This window comes from Marmota flaviventris, chromosome 6 (genome assembly GCF_047511675.1).
Source record: "Marmota flaviventris isolate mMarFla1 chromosome 6, mMarFla1.hap1, whole genome shotgun sequence".
Taxonomy (NCBI): Eukaryota; Metazoa; Chordata; class Mammalia; order Rodentia; family Sciuridae; genus Marmota; species Marmota flaviventris.
The window spans coordinates 124,407,120-124,430,773 of NC_092503.1; the positions used below are offsets into that span (position 1 = coordinate 124,407,120).

At 37.9% G+C, this 23,654-nt stretch overlaps 1 protein-coding gene across 1 annotated transcript in view; it reads left to right on the forward strand.

The window, feature by feature from the left end:
* Positions 1-23,021, forward strand: part of LOC114080509 (MHC class I polypeptide-related sequence B-like) — a 101,164-nt gene extending 78,143 nt beyond the window's left edge. The window contains exon 10 of the mRNA XM_071613838.1: positions 22,931-23,021. Coding sequence (XP_071469939.1) covers positions 22,931-23,021 — 91 coding nt within the window. The remainder of the gene's footprint in view (positions 1-22,930) is intronic.
* Positions 23,022-23,654: the final 633 nt, after the last annotated feature.

Consider the following 23,654-nt stretch of genomic DNA (forward strand, 5'->3'; position numbering starts at 1 on the left):
AATAGAAGCTGTGGCTTAAGAATTTTATACCCAGCCCAACTATTAAAAAGTTCTCCACCTATCTCCACCTATCAAAAAACAAAAGTAAAAATTCAGAGCTCAAGAATGGATGTGCTTGTCAGATTTCTGTGACTGTAACAAGTATCTGAGATAATAAACTTTTAAAAAGGAAAGATATATTTTGACTCACAGTTTTGGAGGTTTCATTCCATGACCCATTGATTGTCCCCATTGTTTTGAGCCCGTGGGGACACATCACAGTGTGATTAAGTAGCAAAGAAAAACTGTTCCCGTCATGGTCAGGAACAAAAAGAAAGAGAGGGGGGTGGGAACAGGGTCCCACAATATCCTGTGAAGGCATGCCCCAGTGCCTATAACTTCCCACTACACTCCATTTCTAAGGGCTTTCTCCATCTCCCAATGTGCCAAGCTAGGGATAAAGTCTTTCACACACGGGATTTTTAGGAACATTCCAGATCCAAATATAACAATGACTAAATGATGATAAGAAAGAACTTTCACACAGCTTGTTTCTTGGTTTGAACCCAACAAGAGATTACATCTGAACAACAGAGTGAACAATGCACTTAGAAAAGGGTCTCACTGAGTTGCTTAGCTCCTTGCTTTTGCTGAGGCTGGCTTTGCTTTTGATCCTCCTGCTTCAGCCTCTGGAGCTGCTGGGATTACAGGTGTGTTCCATCATGCCTGGCTCTTTCTACTTTCTTGATGTGGATATTGATCATCATAAACTTCCCTCTTACAATTGCTTTTATTGCAGTTTATAGGTTTGAGTATATTGTATTTCCATTCCCATTTGTTTTAAGAAATTTTTAATTCATTCCTGATTTCTTCCTTGATCTTTTGATTATACGAGGAAACACTGTTTAATTTCAGGAACCTTGGCTGTGGAAGCTGACATAAATCTGGGTGGTTCTTGATTCTCATAGTTGCAGGGACCTGCCTTGTCTTGGGGGATGAATGGTACTAGCCAGCACTGGAACCTGTTCCGCTGATGTTCTCTGATGTTGAAACAGATCTACAAGCTCTGTATTTGAATATTGCCTTCCATAAAGGTCTCTTGATGCCAAATACCACCCTGTAATCCACAGCACTGACCTCTCAAACAATTTTTTTGTGTTGGTGCACCACCTGGCTGTGGATGCAATCCAGCTCCACTTTTTCTGTCCACAATTGGAGGAGGGATGATGTGGGCAGGAGGCATCTGTATAATAAAGCCCAGTGCATTTTCAGCAGTTACTTGCTTGGGGACAGAGTTTGAAGGACTTGACTAGCTCTGGTTTCACAGTGGCAGGCCAACTATGGGGTGTCAAGTATAAGGTCTAGACCTTATTCCATCCTCCAAGAAGGAGATATCTCTCTCAAGGGGCTTGAAGTTGGGGGTGGGTAGTATGGGTCTTCTTTCCCACCTTCTTTAGTATGGTTTTTATTATTATTATACTGAAATCAGTCACTGCAGTTTCTCACCTGGCTCCCTCAATTTTTATGAAGGTAATCTGGTGCTATATGTATAACTTATTATTGATTTGTCTGTAGGAAGACAATCCTTAGGGGATCTTTTCCAGCTGCCATCTTGTTGTGCACCCAGCTTTCATAATTGGGTTCCTAATTTCACATGTTAGATCTTTGGATTTCAATGTTTAGGGAAAAAGATATTTTTAACACTTTAAAATTGTTTTGTCATCAAAGTACATAGTTAATAAAAGTCCAATTTTTTATTTCACTACAAAATTTAAGTGAACATAAGGCAGTATTTACAAGCAAATTTTTAATGTATGTCTGTATTATTTATGCCAATCTACTATAAAAATTGTGTAAAGATTGTATTTCTATACTTATTATTAGAAATACTTAGTTGCTTTCCTATAAGCTAAAAGTTCTTTTGTATCTTAACATTAAGGTAAAACCTGTTCAAAGGCAAATCAGTAAATACAACTTGATTAAAACACATCAACATTATAGAACTTGATTGTCTATTGATATGCAATACCATAGTTTATGAATATAAATTAGTAAAAGTAAACTCTAGCATAGAAAATGTTCGCATACACTTTAACTTTTTTTAAACTTTTTTTAAACAAATGTGGAGATAATATACTCCAGAGAAAGAAATGTCTTTCCTTGTTAGTTCTTATGTGCTCAGGGAATTGAACTATGGGACAACAAGGAGGAAAAAATTACAAAAACACAAAGCACTCTATTGAAAAGAATGATGTTAATGGTGCATATTTGCATATGACACTTGCCAATAAAATAAGTATAGATTAATTAATCAAGAGTTTGTTATTTTAGTCTTTGCTTTATCTCAGCTTTATAGTATTCTTTCCCTATTTTACCATAGAGGAAATTTGTAGATAGGTCCTTAGTAACTGCTTGAAGAAAGTTTGGAATTGCTTTTCTTGGCAAACATTTCAGTAAGTTTTATGCATGAGAAAACCAAGTGTGTTTGAAATTGATAAATGTTGTGTAGCTATATGCTAGTTACAAAGAATTTCTGTAAATATATTTTAATGTAAATCTTATCAACCTAATGTCAGAATTACTTCAGTGATATTCATACTACTGCCACATGCTCACTATAGAAATAAGCAAGTTGCTCACCAGAGATTTAGACTCCAAGCAGTGGCAGAAAATTTTATTTGTTCTGGTATTTTCTGATAAACAAAGCAACTTCCTTGTGAATTTTCTGTGGTTTGAAATATAGTACTCCAAACAACAACAACAACAACTGTGTGTGTATGTGTGTATGTTTCTCTGGGGAACTCTGGCAAGTAGTATTTTTTGCTTTTTGTTTCTTTAGAGATTTCTAGTTTTATTACATTATTATAAGAGGAAAATGGTTATAATTCTTTGATATCATGAATAATATAGATGTTTCTTTGTCATAAAATATATCAATTTTTACATATATGTCCTGGGCACTGGAGAAGGAGTACTTAAAATTATCATGGTATCACATTCAAAATATAATGCAATATTCCTAACTGATTATGTTATTTAATTTTAAATTTTTTCTTTGTTTCTTTCTCTAAGTTTTTTAGCCTTATAATGTGTAGTTTGGTAAATTATCCTATTATTATTGCATTTCTACCTGCATGTCCCTGGTGATCTGGAGAATTTGTTCCATAATGGATTTTGCTGTGTTATTCAGTGCATAGAAAAAAACCTGAAATATTTGTTTTAAATTTCATTTTTTTATGTTAAAATGGCATCTGTTTCCATAGAGGTTGAAGAGTGGATCAGGATCACCATACCTTCTATGTCCACCTGCCTCTTGTTTACTCTAAATTTTAACTACTTAGAGCAGAGCCACTGCCCACACCCAGAACAGGCCCAGTGACCCGCCGGCGTGGTAGTCACGTCACCCCAATTGGAGTAGGGGCAGAACAGAGCCGTCGCCCGCACCTGCAAGGTAGGCAGACCTGTGACCGACTGGCAGAACAGGCCCAGCAGCCCGTCAGCATGGTAGACAGACCACCCCAATTGGAGGAGGAGCACAGCTGCCGCCCGCCCCCGAAAGGAAGAATTTTCAACTATACAAGAGCAATATAAATATATAGGAGGAAAATTTCAATAACACAACAGTTTCACCAAGCAGAAAGAAATGCGAGCAGTATGAAAAGACAAGAAAAGAAAGGACCACAAGCAATGCAGTTCAAATCAACTTTAGAAGAGGTAATAGCTGCAGCAGATGGAATGTCAGATAAAGAATTCAGGATATACATGCTTCAGATGATCTGGAGTCTCAAGGAAGACATTAGACAGCAAAATCAGACAATGAAAGATCACTTCAACAATGAATTACATAAACAAATCCAAGAAGCAAAAGATCAACTATACAGGGAGACAGAGGTTATAAAAATCAAACAAACAGAAATCCTAGAAATGTAGGAAGCAATAAGCCAACTTAAAAACTCAATTGAGAATACTACCAGCAGAGTAGAACACTTAGAAGATAGAACATCAGACAATGAAGACAAAGTATTTCAACTTGAAAAGAACATAGACAGCTCAGCAAGACTGTTAAGAAACCATGAGCAGAACATCCAAGAAATATGGGATAACATAAAGACACCAAACTTAAGAGTCATTGGGATACAGGAAGGTATAGAGGTCCAAACCAAAGGAATGAGCAATCTATTCAATGGAATAATACGAGAAAACTTCCCAGACTTGAAGAATGAGACAGAATCCCAAATCCTAGAAGCCTACAGGACGCCGAATGTGCAAAATCATAAGAGATCCACAACTAGACACATTATAATGAAGATGCCCAACATACAGAATAAGGAGAGAATTTTAAAAGCTACAAGAGAAAGGAAGCAGATTACATTTAGGGGTAAACCAATCAGGATAACAGCTGATCTTTCAACACAGACTCTGAAAGCTAGAAGATCCTGGAATAACATATTTCAAACACTGAAAGAAAATGGGTTCCAACCAAGAATTGTGTATCCAGCGAAATTAAGCTTCAGGATAGAAGACGAAATTAAAACCTTCCACGATAAACAAAAGTTTAAAGAATTTGCAGCTAGAAAACCATCTCTTCAAAACATCCTCGGCAAAACATTACAGAAAGAGGAAATGGAAAATAACAATGAAAACCATCAGTGGGAGGTAGTACAGTAAAGGGGGGGAAAATAATCAAAGAGGAAAACAAACCATGTTTAGTAACAGAAATAAACAAATATGGCTGGAAGAACAACCCATATCTCAATAATAACCCTAAATGTTAATGGCTTAAACTCACCAATTAAGAGACACAGGCTAGTAGAATGGATCACAAAATAAGACCCAACAATATGCTGCCTACAGGAGACGCATTTGATAGGAAAAGACATACATAGACTGAAGGTGAAAGGTTGGGAAAAATCATATCACTCATATGGACTTCGGAAACAAGCAGGAGTGTCCATACTCATATCAAATAAAATAGATTTCAAGCCAAAGTTAATCAAAAGGGATAAAGAGGGACACTACATACTGCTCAAGGGAACCATACACCAACAAGACATAACAATCATAAATATATATGCCCCAAACAATGGTGCAGCTATGTTCATCAAACAAACTCTTCTCAAGTTCAAGAGTCTAATAGACCACCATACAATAATCATGGGAGACTTCAACACACCTCTCTCGCCAATGGACAGATCTTCCAAACAAAAGTTGAATAAGGAAACTATAGAACTCAATTACACAATTAATAACCTAGACTTAATTGACATATATAGGATATACCACCCAACATCAAGCAGTTACACTTTTTTCTCAGTAGCACATGGATCCTTCTCAAAAATAGATCATATATTATGTCACAGGGCAACTCTTAGACAATACAAAGGAGTAGAGATAATACCATGCATCTTATCTGATCATAATGGAATGAAACTGAAAATCAACGATAAAAGAAGGAAGGAAAAATCATGCATCACCTGGAGAATGAACAATAGGTTACTGAATGATCAATGGGTTATAGAAGACATCAAGGAGGAAATTAAAAAATTCTTAGAGATAAATGAAAACACAGACACAACATATCGGAATCTATGGGACACATTGAAAGCAGTTCTAAGAGGAAAATTCATTGCTTGGAGTTCATTCCTTAAAAAAAGAAAAAACCAACAAATAAATGATCTCACACTTCATCTCAAAATCCTAGAAAAAGAAGAGCAAAACAACAGCAAAAGAAGTAGAAGGCAAGAAATAATTAAAATCAGAGCTGAAATTAATGAAATCGAAACAAAAGAAACAATTGAAAAAATTGACAAAACTAAAAGTTGGTTCTTTGAAAAAATAAATAAGATCGACAGACCCTTAGCCATGCTAACGAAGAGAAGAAGAGAGAGAACTCAAATTACTAGCATATGGGATGAAAAAAGCAATATCACAACAGACACTTCAGAAATACAGAAGATAATCAAAAATTATTTTGAATCCTTATACTCCAATAAAATAGAAGATAGTGAAGGCATCAATAAATTTCTTAAGTCATATGATCTGCCCAGATTGAGTCAGGAGGATATAGACAACCTAAACTGACCAATATCAATTGAGGAAATAGAAGAAACTATCAAAAGACTACCAACTAAGAAAAGCCCAGGACCGCATGGGTATACAGCAGAGTTTTACAAAACCTTTAAAGAGGAACTAATACCAATACTTTTCAAGCTATTTCAGGAAATAGAAAAAGAGGGAGAACTTCCAAATTCATTCTACGAGGCCAACATCACCCTGATTCCTAAACCAGACAAAGACACTTCAAAGAAAGAAAACTACAGACCAATATCTGTAATGAACCTAGATGCAAAAATCCTCAATAAAATTCTGGCGAATCGGATACAAAAACATATCAAAAAAATTGTGCACCATGATCAAGTAGGATTCATCCCTGGGATGCAAGGCTGGTTCAATATACGGAAATCAATAAATGTTATTCACCACATCAATAGACTTAAAAATAAGAACCATATGATCATCTCAATAGATGCGGAAAAAGCATTCGACAAAGTACAGCATCCCTTTATGTACAAAACTCTAGAAAAACTAGGGATAACAGGAACATACCTCAATATTGTAAAAGCAATCTATGCTAAGCCTCAGGCTAGCATCATTCTGAAAGGAGAAAAACTGAAGGCATTCCCTCTAAAATCTGGAACAAGACAGGGATGCCCTCTCTCACCACTTCTGTTCAACATAGTTCTCGAAACCCTGGCCAGAGCAATTAGACAGATGAAAGAAATTAAAGGCATAAAAATAGGAAAAGAAGAACTTAAATTATCACTATTTGCAGGTGACATGATTCTATACCTAGCAGACCCAAAAGGCTCTACAAAGAAACTATTAGAGCTAATAAATGAATTCAGCAAAGTGGCAGGATATAAAATCAACACGCATAAATCAAAGGCATTCCTGTATATCAGCGACAAATCCTCTGAAATGGAAATGAGGACAACCACTCCATTCACAATATCTTCAAAAAAAATAAAATACTTGGGAATCAACCTAACAAAAGAGGTGAAAGACTTATACAATGAAAACTACAGAACCCTAAAGAGAGAAATAGAAGAAGATCTTAGAAGATGGAAAAATATACCCTGTTCATGGATAGGCAGAACTAACATCATCAAAATGGCGATATTACCAAAAGTTCTCTATAGGTTTAATGCAATGCCAATCAAAATCCCAACGGCATTTCTTGTACAAATAGAGAAAGCAATCATGAAATTCATATGGAAAAATAAAAGACCCAGAATAGCAAAAACAACTCTAAGCAGGAAGTGTGAATCAGGCGGTATAGCGATACCAGACTTCAAACTATACTACAGAGCAATAGTAACAAAAACAGCATGGTACTGGTACCAAAACAGGCGGGTGGACCAATGGTACAGAATAGAGGACACAGAAACCAATCCACAAAACTACAACTATCTTATATTTGATAAAGGGGCTAAAAGCATGCAATGGAGGAAGGATAGCATCTTCAACAAATGGTGCTGGGAAAACTGGAAATCCATATGCAACAAAATGAAACTGAATCCCTTTCTCTCGCCATGCACAAAAGTGAATTCAAAATGGATCAAGGAGCTTGATATCAAATCAGAGACGCGCCATCTGATAGAAGAAAAAGTTGGCTACGATCTACATACTGTGGGGTCGGGCTCCAAATTCCTCAATAGGACACCCATAGCACAAAAGTTAATAACTGGAATCAACAAATGGGACTTACTCAAACTAAAAAGTTTTTTCTCAGCAAAAGAAACAATAAGAAAGGTAAATAGGGAGCCTACACCCTGGGAACAAATCTTTACTCCTCACACATCAGATAGAGCCCTAATATCCAGAGTATACAAAGAACTCAAAAAATTAGACAATAAGAGAACAAACAACCCAATCAACAAATGGGCCAAGGACCTGAACAGACACTTCTTAGAGGAGGACATACAGTCAATCAACAAGTACATGAAAAAATGCTCAACATCTCTAGCTGTCAGAGAAATGCAAATCAAAACCACCCTAAGATACCATCTCACTCCAGTAAGATTGGCAGCCATTATGAAGTCAAACAACAACAAGTGCTGGCGAGGATGTGGGGATAAGGGTACACTTGTACATTGCTGGTGGGACTGCAGATTGGTGCAGCCAATTTGGAAAGCAGTATGGAGATTTCTTGGAAAGCTGGGAATGGAACCACCATTTGACCCAGCTATTCCCCTTCTTGGTCTATTCCCTAAAGACCTAAAAAGAGCATGCTACAGGGACACTGCTACATCGATGTTCATAGCAGCACAGTTCACAATAGCAAGACTGTGGAACCAACCTAGATGCCCTTCAATAGACGAATGGATAAAAAAAAAATGTGGCATTTATACACAATGGAGTATTACTCTGCATTAAAAAATGACAAAATCATAGAATTTACAGGGAAATGGATGGCATTAGAGCAGATTATGCTAAGTGAAGCTAGCCAATCCCTAAAAAACAAATGCCAAATGTCTTCTTTGATATAAGGAGAGTAACTAAGATCAGAGTAGGAACGAAGAGCAGGAGAAGAAGATTAACATTTAACAGGGATGAGAGGTGGGAGGGAAAGGGAGAGAGAAGGGAAATTGCATGGTAATGGAAGGAGACCCTCAGGGTTATACAGTGGAGGGGGTAGAGAGAGAGGAGGGGAGGGGAGGGGAGAGGTGGGGAGGGGGGAAGGCGGAGGATGGGAAAGGCAGCGGAGCACAACAGACACTAGTATGGCAATATGTAAATCAATGGATGTGTAACTGATGTGATTCTGCAATCTGTGTATGGGGTGAAGGTGGGAGTTCATAACTCACCTGAATCAAAGTGTGGAATATGATATGTCAAGAAATTTGTAATGTTTTGAACAACCCACAATAAAAAATTAAAAAAAAAAAAAAGTTGGCTACAATCTACATTCGGTGGGGTCGGGCTCCAAATTCCTCAATAGGACACCCATATCACAAAAGTTAACAACTAGAATCAACAAATGGGACTTACTCAAACTAAAAAGTTTTCTCTCAGCAAAAGAAACAATAAGAGAGGTAAATAGGGAGCCTACATCCTGGGAACAAATCTTTACTCCTCACACTTCAGATCGAGCCCTAATATCTAGAGTATACAAAGAACTCAAAAAATTAGACAATAAGATAACAAATAACCCAATCAACAATCGGGCCAAGGACCTGAACAGACACTTCTCAGAGGAGGACATACAATCAATTAACAAGTACATGAAAAAATGCTCACCATCTCTAGTAGTCAGAGAAATGCAAATCAAAACCACCCTAAGATACCATCTCACTCCAGTAAGATTGGCAGCCATTATGAAGTCAAACAACAACAAGTGCTGGCGAGGATGTGGGGATAAGGGTACACTTGTACATTGCTGGTGGGACTGCAAATTGGTGCAGCCAATTTGGAAAGCAGTATGGAGATTTCTTGGAAAGCTGGGAATGGAACCACCATTTGACCCAGCTATTCCCCTTCTCGGTCTATTCCCTAAAGACCTAAAAAGAGCATGCTACAGGGACACTGCTACATTGATGTTCATAGCAGCATAATTCACAATAGCAAGACTGTGGAACCAACCTAGATGCCCTTCAATAGACGAATGGATAAAAAAAAATGTGGCATTTATACACAATGGAGTATTACTCTGCATTAAAAAATGACAAAATCATAGAATTTGCAGGGAAATGGATGGCATTAGAGCAGATTATGCTAAGTGAAGCCAGCCAATCCCTAAAAAACAAATGCCAAATGTCTTCTTTGATATAAAGAGAGTAACTAAGAACAGAGTAGGGATGAAGAGCATGAGAAGAATATTAACATTAAACAGGGATGAGAGGTGGGAGGGAAAGGGAGAGAGAAGGGAAATTGCATGGAAATGGAAGGAGACCCTCAGGGTTATACAAAATTACATACAAGAGGAAGTGAGGGGAAAGGGAAAAATAATACAAGGGGGAGAAATGAATTACAGTAGAGGGGGTAGAGAGAGAAGAGGGGAGGGGAGGGGAGGGGGGATAGTAGAAGGATAGGAAAGGCAGCAGAATACAACAGACACTAGTATGGCAATATGTAAATCAATGGATGTGTAACTGATGTGATTCTGCAATCTGTATACGGGGTAAAAATGGGAGTTCATAACCCACTTGAATCAAAGTGTGAAATATGATATATCAAGAACTATGTAATGTTTTGAACAACCAATAATAAAAATTAAAAAAAATAGTCTTTAGGATTTTATATGACTAAGAATAAAACTCCTTACAGTTTAAAAAAAATAACTAATTTCATGTTAACAGAAACAATACTTTCAAAGAGAAATAACTTTCCAAAAATCAAAAGATTTAATCAAGAGACTGGATCATTTTACTTTTTACAAGTTTAAAAGTTTTTTTTTTTTTAATTTGTCTTTAGAGAATGCATTTAATCTGTGATTTTGGTTGAAACAAAAAAATGTAACCTCACAGAAATATGTAGGAGGAATGTTTTTATTATTGTTTTCGATAACTGTGGCTATTCGTTTTTGATACTACACTTCAAATGACACAAGTGTTAGCTTCTTAAAGATTTTTTGCCATATGGACCCTAAAGCATCATCATTGAATAGTTTATATTCTGTTGCATTTAAGTGTGTGGATGTGTTGTCTTGCATGTAGTCACATACTGTTCTCTCTCTCTCTCTCTCTCTCTCTCTCTCTCTCTCTAAAAAAGAAAAGAAAACAAGTAGTATAATTGGAAAAGTAATTGTAAGGAAGACAGAAGAACTATAAGAGCACAGACTACCAATAAAAGATTTTCAACAACTGAACAATATAAATTCCAGAATAATTGAGAGTAAGGAATGATTTTTAAAATCTCGAGAAATTTTCTCAGCATTTACAGTTCATATGCTGTGTTGAGTGGCATTTCGTCTCTGTGGTCTCCCCAAACCTACAGCCCCAGCCAACCAAAGTTAAATCAAGCATCATTCTGCAATATTCCTGAGCAGCACTCCTAAAAAATATGAAGGACATTCAAAGAAAATAAAATCTGAGTAAGTGTCATGCCAGAGGAGTCTTAAGGAGACATGATTGAAACTAAATGCAGTGCAGTATCCTGGATGACATCCAGTAACAGAAAAGGGTCATTAAAAAAAAAACTAATGAGGGGCTGGAGTTGTGGCTCAGCGGTAGAGCACTCATGTAAGGCCCTGGTTTGCTACCCAGCACCACATAAAAATAAAGAAAGAAAGATATTATATCCAACTATAACTAAAAAATAAAGCTATTGAAATCCAAATAAAACATGCTGCTGAGTAATAATTTATCAATATTGCTTTAATAGTGTGATATATATACATGAACATAAGTAAGATGTTAACAGTTGGGGAAGCAGTGTGTAATCTAGGCACTCTATGTTACCTTTACCTTTTTCTAAATCTAAAGATATTATTGAAGAATAAAGTATATTTATTTATTTTGGTGGTACAGTGTATTGCACCCAGGAGCACCCTACCACTGATTTATATCCCCAGTCCTTTTCCTTTTATTTTGATACAGGGTTGCTAACTTTCCCAGGATGGGCTCAAACTTGGAATCCTCCCACTTCAGCCTCCAGAGTAGCTGTGATTACAGGCATGCAGCACCATGACTCACTAAAGTCTATATTTAAAAAAGAATAGTTGGAAAAGGAACAGTTTGTAGGAAGAAAACACACACACACACACACACACACACACACACACACACTTAGTCTTCTTTCAGTTTTCCAGGTTATGATCCAGAAGCTGGAGAAAGGGCTTTTGGACAGAAGATCTGAGAAGTCGTCATAATTCTTTGCAGGAGTGTCCTCTTCTCCTGTGTCCTTAAAGATAACTCAGAAGAATCTTCATCTCCCCCCCCCCCATCAATGCACCCTCTCTAGATCAGCCATCTCTATCCTAATCTTTCCACAACTTGGATCCCTCAGCCTCAGAGGGCAACGTAGTGGGGCTCCCGTGTGGCCATGTGTCTGAGTACAGAAGACCTGAATTCCCATTTTCTGTGCTCACTTGGGAGTCCTGGGTCTCCCTAGGCTTGCTACTGGGCAAGGCTCTGCACAAAAGTTGACTCTTTCATCCCATATCAGCCAGGTTTGGGATTTCCAACTGTTACTAAAAAAAAAGATGAAATATGTTTCCTCACAGTTGATCAACAGTGGACTCTTGTCTCAGGGAGCATCCAGGGCTCCATACCACAAAGGCAAGTTCCCAGGTCGTGGAAGAACCTTGCAAACATAATGCCTGCCCTCAATTTCCTGGAAGTAGCCTTGTACCACTGAGTCCCTCTAAAGGCCTCTTTAGTGGGCCACATTTTCAAATCTTAGTGGAAAGTGGTAATTAATAATGAGCAGTGGAATGCAAAGCAATAAGGTAGTAGGGCCACATGGTATTCTTTAAATTGCTTTTATTACTGGTGAACAGCTAGCGTGGTGGTACATGCCTGTAATCCCAGCAACTCGGGGAGGCAGGGACAGGAGGATAGAAAATATAAAACGGGCTGAGGATGTGGTCCAATGGTTAAGTGCCCCTGGGTTTAATCCCTGGCAACAAAAACAAAAACCCAATAAATAAATGAGTAACTCATAGGTAAAACAACAAAAACAGATAAACAAAACAAACAACAACAACAAACAACTCAGGTGTACTAACCCTGAGAATAAAAAGGGGAAAACAAAGGGAGCCACTTAAGAAATCAGTCCAGAAGGAAAGATCTATGGGGCTAACTCCTGACAGGGTCTAGTGAGATCACTGTAAAGTTAGGATTTACAGCCACATCTGACATCCTGATGTTTGGGGAGACTGAAGTTCCTGGTATTTGGAGGAAGGTTTGGAGTGGAGGGAGCAAGCTGAGGTGGGGTCCCACACCAACTCCATCTCTGTGCTCTTCTCTTGCCTGCAGAGTTTGTGGCATCAGTGAATCTGATGTATTCAGCAAATGCCAGAGCCCTTGGAACTGGAGGAAAGCCACCACCTGGCAGGATCTAAAATAGAGGTCTTTGTAACCCTCAGATTCTCCAAACAGTAATAATGAGAAGGGGTGAGTATGAGAGCAATGCACAATATCTTGCCAACACTCTTTTTTATTGGTTTCATGCAGAAATTATATTTTGAAGGTACTATGATTAATAAAATACTAATTTTATCCCTTACTTTTTATTTTTAAAATGTACTAGGAAACTTAAGATTGTATCTATGGCTCACATTTGTGGTTCAAATTATACCTTTGTTGGCTAGCACTTTTTTACAAGCTTAATAATTTTATCTTTTATATTCAGGTCTGTGACCATTTCAAATTGTTTTTGTACATGGTATTTGTTCTTCTCTTCGTGTCTCTTTGTTCACCTCCATTTGTTGAAAAGATGATCCTCTCCTCATTGGATTCCTTGAGTCCCTTTTCCATCAGCACAGATGTGAAATTTTAGTTCTGCATCTTTATTCTATCATTGCGATGTAAAATATCCTGAGCCAGGGTCTCTTTGTTTTTAACCACTTGAAAGCAGTAATAAATCTTGAAATCAAATAGTGTGCAATTTGGAAGTAAAAAAATATAAATATTTTAAAGATTCAGCATTTTTTGTTTCCATATTAATTATAGAATTCAGATCATCAGTGTCTTTAAAGAATTACCTGTTTAATTTCAAATGGAATTGCATTTAATTGACAGATCAATTTTGAGAGAACTGATACCTTGTCAATATGAACTATTCCAACCCTTGACTTTAATATTTCTATTTAGTTTTTCTGTTCTTTCTCTTAATGATGGTTTATAGATTTTAGTGTAAAACGTTCCTGTTACATATTAAATATTAGGTGTTCCAAAAAAACTCATGTGTGAGACAATGTAAGAAGGTTTGGAAGTGAAATGATTGGGTTATAAGAGTCTTAATTTAATGAATGAATTAATCCTCTGACAGGGATTAAAAGAGTGGTAACTGTAAGCTGGTAGAGTGTGTGGAGGAGGTGGGTTCCTGGGGGTGTGCCTTTAGGGGTATATATTTTGTCCTTGTTGAGCAGAACTCTGTCTCTCTCTGCTTCCTGATGTAATGTCCTGAGCTAATTTCCTGTCACTCCCTTCTGCCATGATGTGCTGCCTCACTGGAGCCACAAGGAATGGAGTCAACCCTCTGTGACTGGGACTTCTGAAACTGTGAGGCCCAAAATAAACTTTTGTTCTTGTCACGTCCTTGAGTCAGCAGAAAAGCACACTAAAACAGTTACCTAGATTTTAAGAATGGGTACCTAAATATTTTATTTCAATGCTATTATAAATGGAATTTAATTATTGCTGTTTTCCAAGTATTATGTTGCTGGTACATGAAAATACAATTGACTTTGTCCTTTGAAATGTTCTAAATTCCTCTGTTAGTTCTAGAAATTTTCTTTGTCTTGGGATTTTCTATGTATACCATCATGTTACCTGCAAATTAAGGTATATCGTAATCTGTAGATTGAAATATAAACTTTACAATATTTATTCCATTGTAGGTCATACTCAAATAGCTGTAGTTGGGCTCCCTCACTGAGGCTTCTGGTGGGCCTTGTTTTCAGTGTGTAGTCAAGGTCATAAACACTCTGATTCAACCTGTGTGCTCAAGGTCAAAAACATTTGCTTGTGAGCAAGTGCCCACCGATGTAACCTGTTGTCAGTGTGCCTTCTTTGTCTGGCCTGCATTTATCTAAAGGCCTATGCAGAAGACTCAAGAGGATAAGTGGAACTGGCAGGGGGTAAATGGAACTGGTGGGGCTGAAGATGGAGCTGAAAGCTAGCTAGAGACTGATGGCACCTCTGAGTAAAGCTGTGTCTTGCATCTTCTAAGCTTCTGCATGACACTCTTTTATGTTTTATTTCATGCCTCAAGACTCTGGCTAAGATGTTGCATTACAATGTGTAACAGAAGAGGTGAGAGTCAAATACTTGCCTATTTGTTACAGTTTGGATCCTGAATGTCCTCCAAAGGCCCAAAATGCCATAGGCTTGGTCATCAGTCTAATGGGAGATGGTAGACATGGTATATGTGGGACATGGTATAGCAAAGTTAGATTATTAGGGCTGTACACTTAGAGACCTCAGACCTCTCCTCTTTCTCTTTGCTTCCTGGTATCAGGAGGTGAAGGGAACTCTTCTGCCACATGCTCCAGTAAAACATGTCTACCCTGTATTATGGTAAGCATAGACTGACGTACTTCCCTCACAGGCCCAAAGCAATAAGGCCAAGTAACTATGCACTGGCACCTTTGAAACAGTGATCCAAAATAAACCTGTCTTCATTTAAGTTGCATGATCTCAGGTGTTTTGTCACAGCAATACAAATGTGACTAAAACAATATCTTAAGTAAAAGTACTTTCATCATAAAGTACATTGTTAAATGTAGGTTTTTCAAAGATGCCACTTACCAGATTGAGGAAATTGCTTTTACTCCTGGTTTGCTTACAGATTTGGTCAGGAATAAATCTTGAATTTTTATAATATTTTTATAATATCTTTTGTTTGAGGAGATGATTCCTTATTTCACTAATATAGTAAATTAGGATTGATTTTTTAAAAAATATTCATCATATATTTTGGATTTGATTTGCTGACATTTTATCAAGGATTTATGTGTAATGTTAGTCCAAAGTTTCCTACTTTCATGTTAAAAATTCACATTTTAGATAAACATACAGATTTATGCAACCAGCATTACAATACAAATATAGAATAGTTCCATTACCCTAAGAAATTCCACATGCTTCTTTGCATTGTCCCCACTCCCAAGGCTGGGCAAACACTGATCTGGTTTTGAATTCTGTAGATTTTTTTATTGACATTTCTTATAAATGGAAGCCTATAGTATGGAGTCTGTTTGGCTTCTTTCACTTAACATAATGTGTGTGTGTGTGTGTGTGTGTGTGTGTGTGTGTACATGTACCTGCACACTGCTGGGGAGAGAACCCAGAGTCTCACACAATGTTAGGTAAGCACTCTACCAATGAGCCACATCTAGACCTACTATAATGTTTTGAGGTTAACACTTCTTGCATCATGTATCAGTATTTGATTCCTTTTTATTGCTGAATATTTTTCCACAGGATGGGTATACCTAATTGGGTTTATCCAATCACCAACTGATCTGGCATGGGAAGGTTTTAACCACAAATTTCATTTTATTAAAAGATACAGAGTCATTTAGGTTATCTATGACTTCTAATGTGTACCTAGTATTTATGCAGACTCATGAGAGCCTTTCAGAGGATATTTCCTAGCAATAGAAATATGATGCCGGGGATTCATTATATGTATTTGTATATTACTATATGTAATTATAAGTTAATCTCAGGCTGCTCTCTGGATAAACTGAACCAATTTACAATGCCACCAATTGTATGTGTCCCTACTTCATCACCACCACTGAAGGCAGTTGATGTTTTTATCTTTGATCTAGTGCATCAGTGGAAAATCTGTCACTGTTGTGTAAACTTGCATTGCTTTATTTATTACTGAAGTTATTTTAGGAAAGAACAAAAATGGCTACAGTTAGGCTCCATTGTTGAGGCTTCTGGCCAGCTATGTTTTAGTGTGTAACCCAAGGTCATAGCACTGTGATTCAGTGTATGTAGTCAAGGTCATATACATTTGCTTGTGATCATACACCCATTTATGTAACCTTCTTTGTGCCTTCTTTGTCTGGCCTGCATATAAAAAAAGACCTAGGGAAATGGCTCAGGGAGCCTAAATAGAACTGGCAGGAGGCTGAAGCTAGAGCTTGGGGCTGGGTAGAGGCTATTGCTTCCTCTGAATAAAGAATGTCTACTATCCCATCCATGCCTCATATATTCTTCCACCTGTCAGGACCCAAATCTGTTTCCTGGGTCTGAGCTCCTGCAGGACAATTATGTATTTATTTTTCATATATAGATTCCACTCACTCTTAGCCAAATTTTCTCTTCCTTTGAGGATCCTTCCTAGGTCATTCTCACTTCACACTATTCTGAATTGCCTGATGACACATCTCTTACATTGTTATTTTGTGTAACCCTGTGAAGAACAGAGAGTGAAAATCATTTTGTGAATAATGTGTATCTTATTCAGCTCAGGCTGCTAAAACAAAACACATTTGATTGGGTGGCTGAAACAACAGAAATTTATTTTCTTACAATTTTGGGGACTCAAAGTTCCAGATCCTGCTGCCAGGTGATTTAGTTCCAGGTGAAGCTTCTCTTCCTGGCTTGTCATAAAGACACAGATAACAAAGATCACCTCTCTTCTAGCTTCTATTAACAGATTTCTCATTTCCACCAAACCTCATCAGAATGACCATGAACTTTCACCAAAATTCAGTCATAATGAATTTGCTCCTCTGTATGTACTGACTTCTTTCAGTACTTTTCTTTTTTCTTTGATTTTCTAGCATTTGGATCTGATTTACCTAGCAATAGATTTTTTTTCCCCCTTGTTTATCCTGCTAGGTGTTCTGTGAGCTTTCTGGTTCTGTGGTTCAGTGTCTGATGTTCATTTGGGGTCATTCTTAGACATTATTGCTTCAAATATTACTTCAGTTCCATTCTCTTTCTTCTCTTTCTGATATGGATGTGACACATACTGCATACCTTTGTAGTTTGTCTTCTGTTCCATTTTTTTCTGTTTTTTGTTCTATTTATTTTGGGGTTTGGATATTCTGGATATTCTGCAAGTTCAGATATTCTTTTCTCAACTGTTTCTAGGATACTAATGAGCCCATTAAAAATATTTTTCATTTATATTGGTAGTTCTTTTGTTCTTAGAATTTCTAATTCTATGCTCATGTTACCTGCTTGTTCTCCCATGCCATCTATATTTTCTATTAGAAATATTCCTATTTAATCACAGTTGAATTTAAGTTGTTTTAAGTTCACAGTCTGACAGTCCCATCCTCCCTGACATATCCAGATCTATTTCCAATACTTGTTCTGTTCCTTCAAACTGTTATTTTTGTCTTTTAGTATGCCTGGTAATTCCTTTTTGAAAGGCAGACATTATATATGATATACTGGGTAAAAGGAATTCACGTTTGGCCTTTAGAGCAATTCCTTGTGGCTACAAGACATGGGGCTAGGGGAGAAAAGGTTCCATGTTTTTGTGACCAGGTCTCAGTCTTAGGGAGTCTATGCCCCTGGGCTGTGTCCTTCATGTTTTTCTCCCCCCACCCCCCGCCCCGAAATCCCTTTATGTGGTAGAAGGTTACTAAAAGGGGCTAAAGTAGAGTATTCCCTTCTCTTATGTAGAAGGCTGAAGCAGATTGGGGATTGGTATTTCCTTTCCCTCAGATTGGCTTTGTGCTACTAATTTTTTCTTGAGTCCAGACTTATTAAGAACAGAATGTTCAGTGTATTTCAGAATTGTCCCTCTCCCCTTTCTCAGGAGTACTGAGAAAAAAAGGAGGATCTCCTTCTGCCAGGAGGGGATCTGAACTGTGAAGGTCACCAGGGAGAAGTTTTGGGCTGTCACAAACTGACCCTGGATGAAAATTTACTGACAATTTAAAATTTAATGAAAATTTACAGTGGCTTGGTTTTCAGGTCACAGCAGTTAACATTTGCTAATGCAGAAAAAGAGGCCACCATTTTTCCTTTTCAGGATTCTTTCCAAGGGCAAATAGTTCCATTATTTAAACTATATGAAATTGGGCTATAGCTGACCCTGTGTCCCTGAGATGTACACAACTCTCCGATGGCTTCTTGGGAGAACCTGCCCAACTAGATATCAGAGCCTGTGGTTGCTATTGCTCACTGTTCATCAGTGAGGAAACAAAAGTGGCTGTCTTCTTGTGATTCCTGACATGGCCAGAGGTCTATTTATTCATTCATTTATACCATGTCCCAGAGAAGTTGACGCTGCTGTTCACACTTTGAGTAATCTTGACTCAAAGATTTCAAATTTTTTTCCTGGTCCTTAGAAAACAAAAATGCCAAGAGCAAACTTGATCCTAAACTTCACTAATTCAGGTGGAGTAGAAACATTTCTCTCGCCTTCACTCTTAAATTTGCCCTGGAGAAGAGGGCACTATGGAGAGACCCACACATTGGGTCACTGATGCTTCTGGCTAATTGCCAAGTGCATGAGCTTGAACAAAGATCCTCAACCTTAGTCAAGCTGCACATTATTGCCATTTGATCCAGAGTCTTGCTTGCAATCTCATGAGAAAATTTTAGTCAAAACTACCCAGCCCACTTGCTCTGAGTCCTGCTCTTCAACAATTGGTTGTTGTTTCAGCTGCCAAAATATTAAGTTTTATTGAGTTATTATCATCAAATATAATTCATGTATGTGTACCGTAGACAACTTGATGTTTTCCTAAGTGCATACATTGTGAAATGATCACCAAAATCAAACTGCTGCTTATCTATCACCTCAAAAAGTCCCCATTTTCTTTCCTTCTTTGTTTTCATGTATCTGTGTGTGTGGTTAGAAAACATAAGATCTGCCTTCTTTGTATATTTCAAGTATACAATGAAGTATTACTAGCTATAATCACCATGATGTATATTAATACTTCACATCTCCAGTACTTCTTTATCTTGCATACCTTAAATGTGGTACTCTCTGACTAGTATCTTTTCCCTACCCCAGATTCCAGATTCCACATGTGGTGATATCATGCAGTCTTTCTGTACCTGGCTTATTTCTTTTAGTACAATGTCCTTTAAGTCATTCATGTTATTACAAATGAGAATATTTCTCTCTCCCTTTCTCTCTCTCTCTCTCTCTCTCTCTCTCTCTTTTTTTTTTTTTTTTGGTTGTACTTGGAATTGAACCCAGGGCCTTATGAATGCTAGGCAAGCACTCTGCCAACTGAGCTATATCCCCAGCCTGAGAATATTTCTCTTTTTAAGGGCTAAAAAATATTTTGTTACAATTTGTTCCAAGCAATAAAAACTACAACAGATATTAGCTTCCAAAATAGGGTTCCATTGTAAAAAATTAAAAGGATGGAGTAATTTTGGAGATGGGCAATGGGTGGACTTTGAAGGACTTCAAGAGATCTTTTTAGAAAAATATGTTTAGGAAAAACATTGTAAATTTTCTTTCTTTCTCTTTCATTTCTGTTTTTCTTTTTTTGTTTTGTTTTGTTTTGTTTTGTTGTTATCAAGCACTGAACCTAGGGGCACTCATCAATTGAGCAACAACCCTGGTCCTTTTTATTTTTTGAGAATGGGTCTGCTGGTTTGGAACTTGTGATCATCCTGCCTCAGCCTCCAGTGCCCCTGGGATTACAGATATCCACTAACCCACCCCATGCAACTTTTCAGTATAAGGGACTAAGTTTACAAATACAAAGAGACCTATGGAACCCACCAGTTCCACTAGCAAGAGGCAGTATGTAACTTAAAACACAGGCTGCATTTCATTCGTGAAAAAACAGTGGATCACCAAGAGTACAAAATAGATCTCAGTGTAGAGCCAGGAACTGTTCTCAGGAAGAAATAAGACTGAGTCCTTATAAGGAAACCTCCAGCATTTGCCTGGAGAATTTGAACATTGCTGCAGACCAGGGGCTCCTTTGTGTCTTTGTGCAATTGTGCTGGCTGTGTCATTCAGAACAAAGTTACATAAAATGCTGAGATTCAACATCTTTACTTTGTTTCTAATCCCCAGAAGAAAGTGTTGCGCTTTCATGATTGAGAAAGATGCTAGCGGTAGAATTTTATTACATTCCCTAATCTTGAAAAGAATGTTCCTTTCAATTCCTAGAGTCCTAGAGATTTCACACTGAAATGATGTTCAATTTAAACAAATGCATTTTATGAATCCCTTTTAATAAACCTATAGCTTTTCACTTTCATTCTCTTAGGGTGATTTTGTACTAAAACAAAAGCCCAACCTTGATTTCCCATGATATGATAAAACCAGGGTAGATGGATATATGCTTTTTTGAATATTTTTGTATTTGATTTCCTAATGTCTTTTTAAAATAGCTGTTCCCTGTATATTTATTACTTACTGATTTGTAACAATCACTCCAAAATGAAGCAGCTTAAAATTACCAAGATTTATTATCCTGCCCCTTTCCTATGGACAATGTTCAAAGCCAGAACTAGAAGGCTGATTGACACAGAAAGACCTCCATCACAGCTCATTACTATAGATTGTGGCCACAGCCCTCAGTCCTGGTCATGGCGGACTCCCTTTAGCTGACTGTGTAGAAGAAGATGACTCAGCCAAGAATGAGTGATTCAAGAGAGAGCAGACCAAGCAGGAAACCCCAGTGTGTTTTGGTCTGTGGTGGCACATCATTGATTCTGCTTTGTCTCTTCACTAGAAATGAATTTAATAAGTCCAACCACATTCATGGGGAGGGAAACTAGTTTCTCTTCTTGAGTATCAAGAAATTTATGATCATTGAAAACCACCATAGTGCACCACAAATTATTCATATTTCTTCCACATGCACAATAAACTGCTTTCCATTCAAGACTTCCAAAAAACTCATTTCATCACCTAACCAGTGTCAACTCAGAGTCTCATCATCTGAATCAGGTCCAGGTACAGATGAGGCTCCTTGAATGAACTGAGGTCAGTGCAGCTCTCCATATACAGTTCATGAAAGCTCATCCTGTGAACTAAAGAGAAGAGCTAGCTGCATCCTGACACACCTACTATACAGTGGTGAGACACAGGTGATGGTCTCAGGAAGTCCTGGCTGCTTTTTATATGCTAAGAAGGCTCCAGATACTAGAAAATAGGCAAAACCTGTAAAATTTATTTGGGCCACAGTGACTTATAAGGAGGTGAAACTTGTACAATTTCTTTCATCCTCATGTACCTATCCCTGATGTTAAAAGCTTTCCTTGACCTGGAGCTTTTCTAACATGAAACTTTTGAAATAATTAAATTTATTCCATCTCCCATCAAAGCTGCCTTTGAATAAAACCCATTTTGCAACTTTAATTGTTTAGATATGAGGTGTCCAACTTTAATTGTTTAGATATGAGGTCCTGAGTGAGGCAATTCAAGACTGGTCAGAGGTAAAACAATTAGATTATGAGAGTTGTAACCTAATAAGTGGATTGATCCAGTGAGAGCGATTAACTGGGTGGTAATTTAGGCAAGTACAGTGTGGGTGGTTAAGGGTTATGGAAAATAATAATATTACTACAGAACAATTCCCCAGGAAAAACAGAGGGACAGTGTGACTAGGGAGGAGGGAGGGAAAATTAGCCACACATTAAACCTTTCCCAGTAACAATGGGCCTGAAGGAAAAAGCAAATTATCATTCCTTCCCAGGTTCATCCCCAGTGTCTCCACCAAAAGCAAACATTTACTCCTTCCCAATCACAATGGGTTCTAAAGGAAGGAGGCAAATACTGAAACACTGGGCCCTGGACTTCTACTTTTCCCCTTTGAAGATGAGTCCTGGAAGGAGAAAAGCAAATAGTGAAGCTCTAGGTAACACTGGGTCCCAGAGGAAGGAAGATAAGCAGTGAACACTGAGTTTTGGGTTTGCACAGTGACAATGAGTCTCAAACTTTTTACAACTGCCTTCCTGAGTTAAAATTTTAACCTGCACAACTAGGTCCCTGACTGTCTACACTGAACGTCTGCAGTCTCCAATGATGAACTCACCCTCATCATAAACTATAAAACCCAGACTTCTTCTGTAACCCAGGGGCCATCTCCATACCCAGAAAATGAGCCCTCCTGTGCCTGATGGATTGACTTCGCTGCAGAATAAAGGAAAGCTTGCTCATCCAAGCTTTGACCTGAGGTTTTCTTTCTCTCTCTCTCTCTCTCTCTCTCTCTCTCTCTCTCTCTCTCTCTCTCTCTCTCTCTCTCTCTCTCTCCTTCCCAATTACCATGTTCACAGCTGTGTTTCTCCTCCACACCCTTCTGCCCTGATGTTCTGTCTCACCTCAGGCCCAGAGCAGTGGAGTTGGCTGTCTATGGACTGAAACCTTTGAAACCAGGAGCTCCACTCAAAGCTGATGAAAACGTCTTCCAATTTTGAACCAGACGAAATTTGAGGGCCACCCCCTTACTGAATTGGTAATATATTTTTTTCTCTGAAAGAAGGAAGCTGAAGGCCAGATACTCCATCCTGGCAGTCTTCACAGAAGGTGGAAGCAGAGATGCCCACTCTGGCCTGTCTACCTGCAGGATCACTAAATCTGAGTAGGAACATTTCCTGCCTGTGTCACTTCCCTGCCTCTTCTTTAAAAATTCTTTGAATTTTCGGGGATTTTGGAGATGGAACTTTTGAAACAATTAAGTTTCATCATCTCCCTTCAAAACTGGCCTTGAATAAGAATAATAGTATTTTTTCTACTAATTAGATTTCAAATTTTTTTGGAGCAAAGAGTATTTTGGCCTGGCTTCTTTCTTCCAAGGCAGTATTATAGCTGCCTAATAACACCTCGTGTCTGAATATTTCTAGAAAAACAAACATTAAGACCTTTTCCTCCATGGACTGGCTATTGTCCTACCTAGTAAAAATCTGGCTGTGTGTGTGTTTACGTGTGTGTGTGTGTGTGTGTGTGTGTGTGTGTTAATGGACAGAAAGAAAAGGAGAAGGAGAAGGAGAGAGAGAAGGAGGAAGTTCTCTTTTACTATGCTTAGGGGGACAAGGTTTATTGGTCTCAGG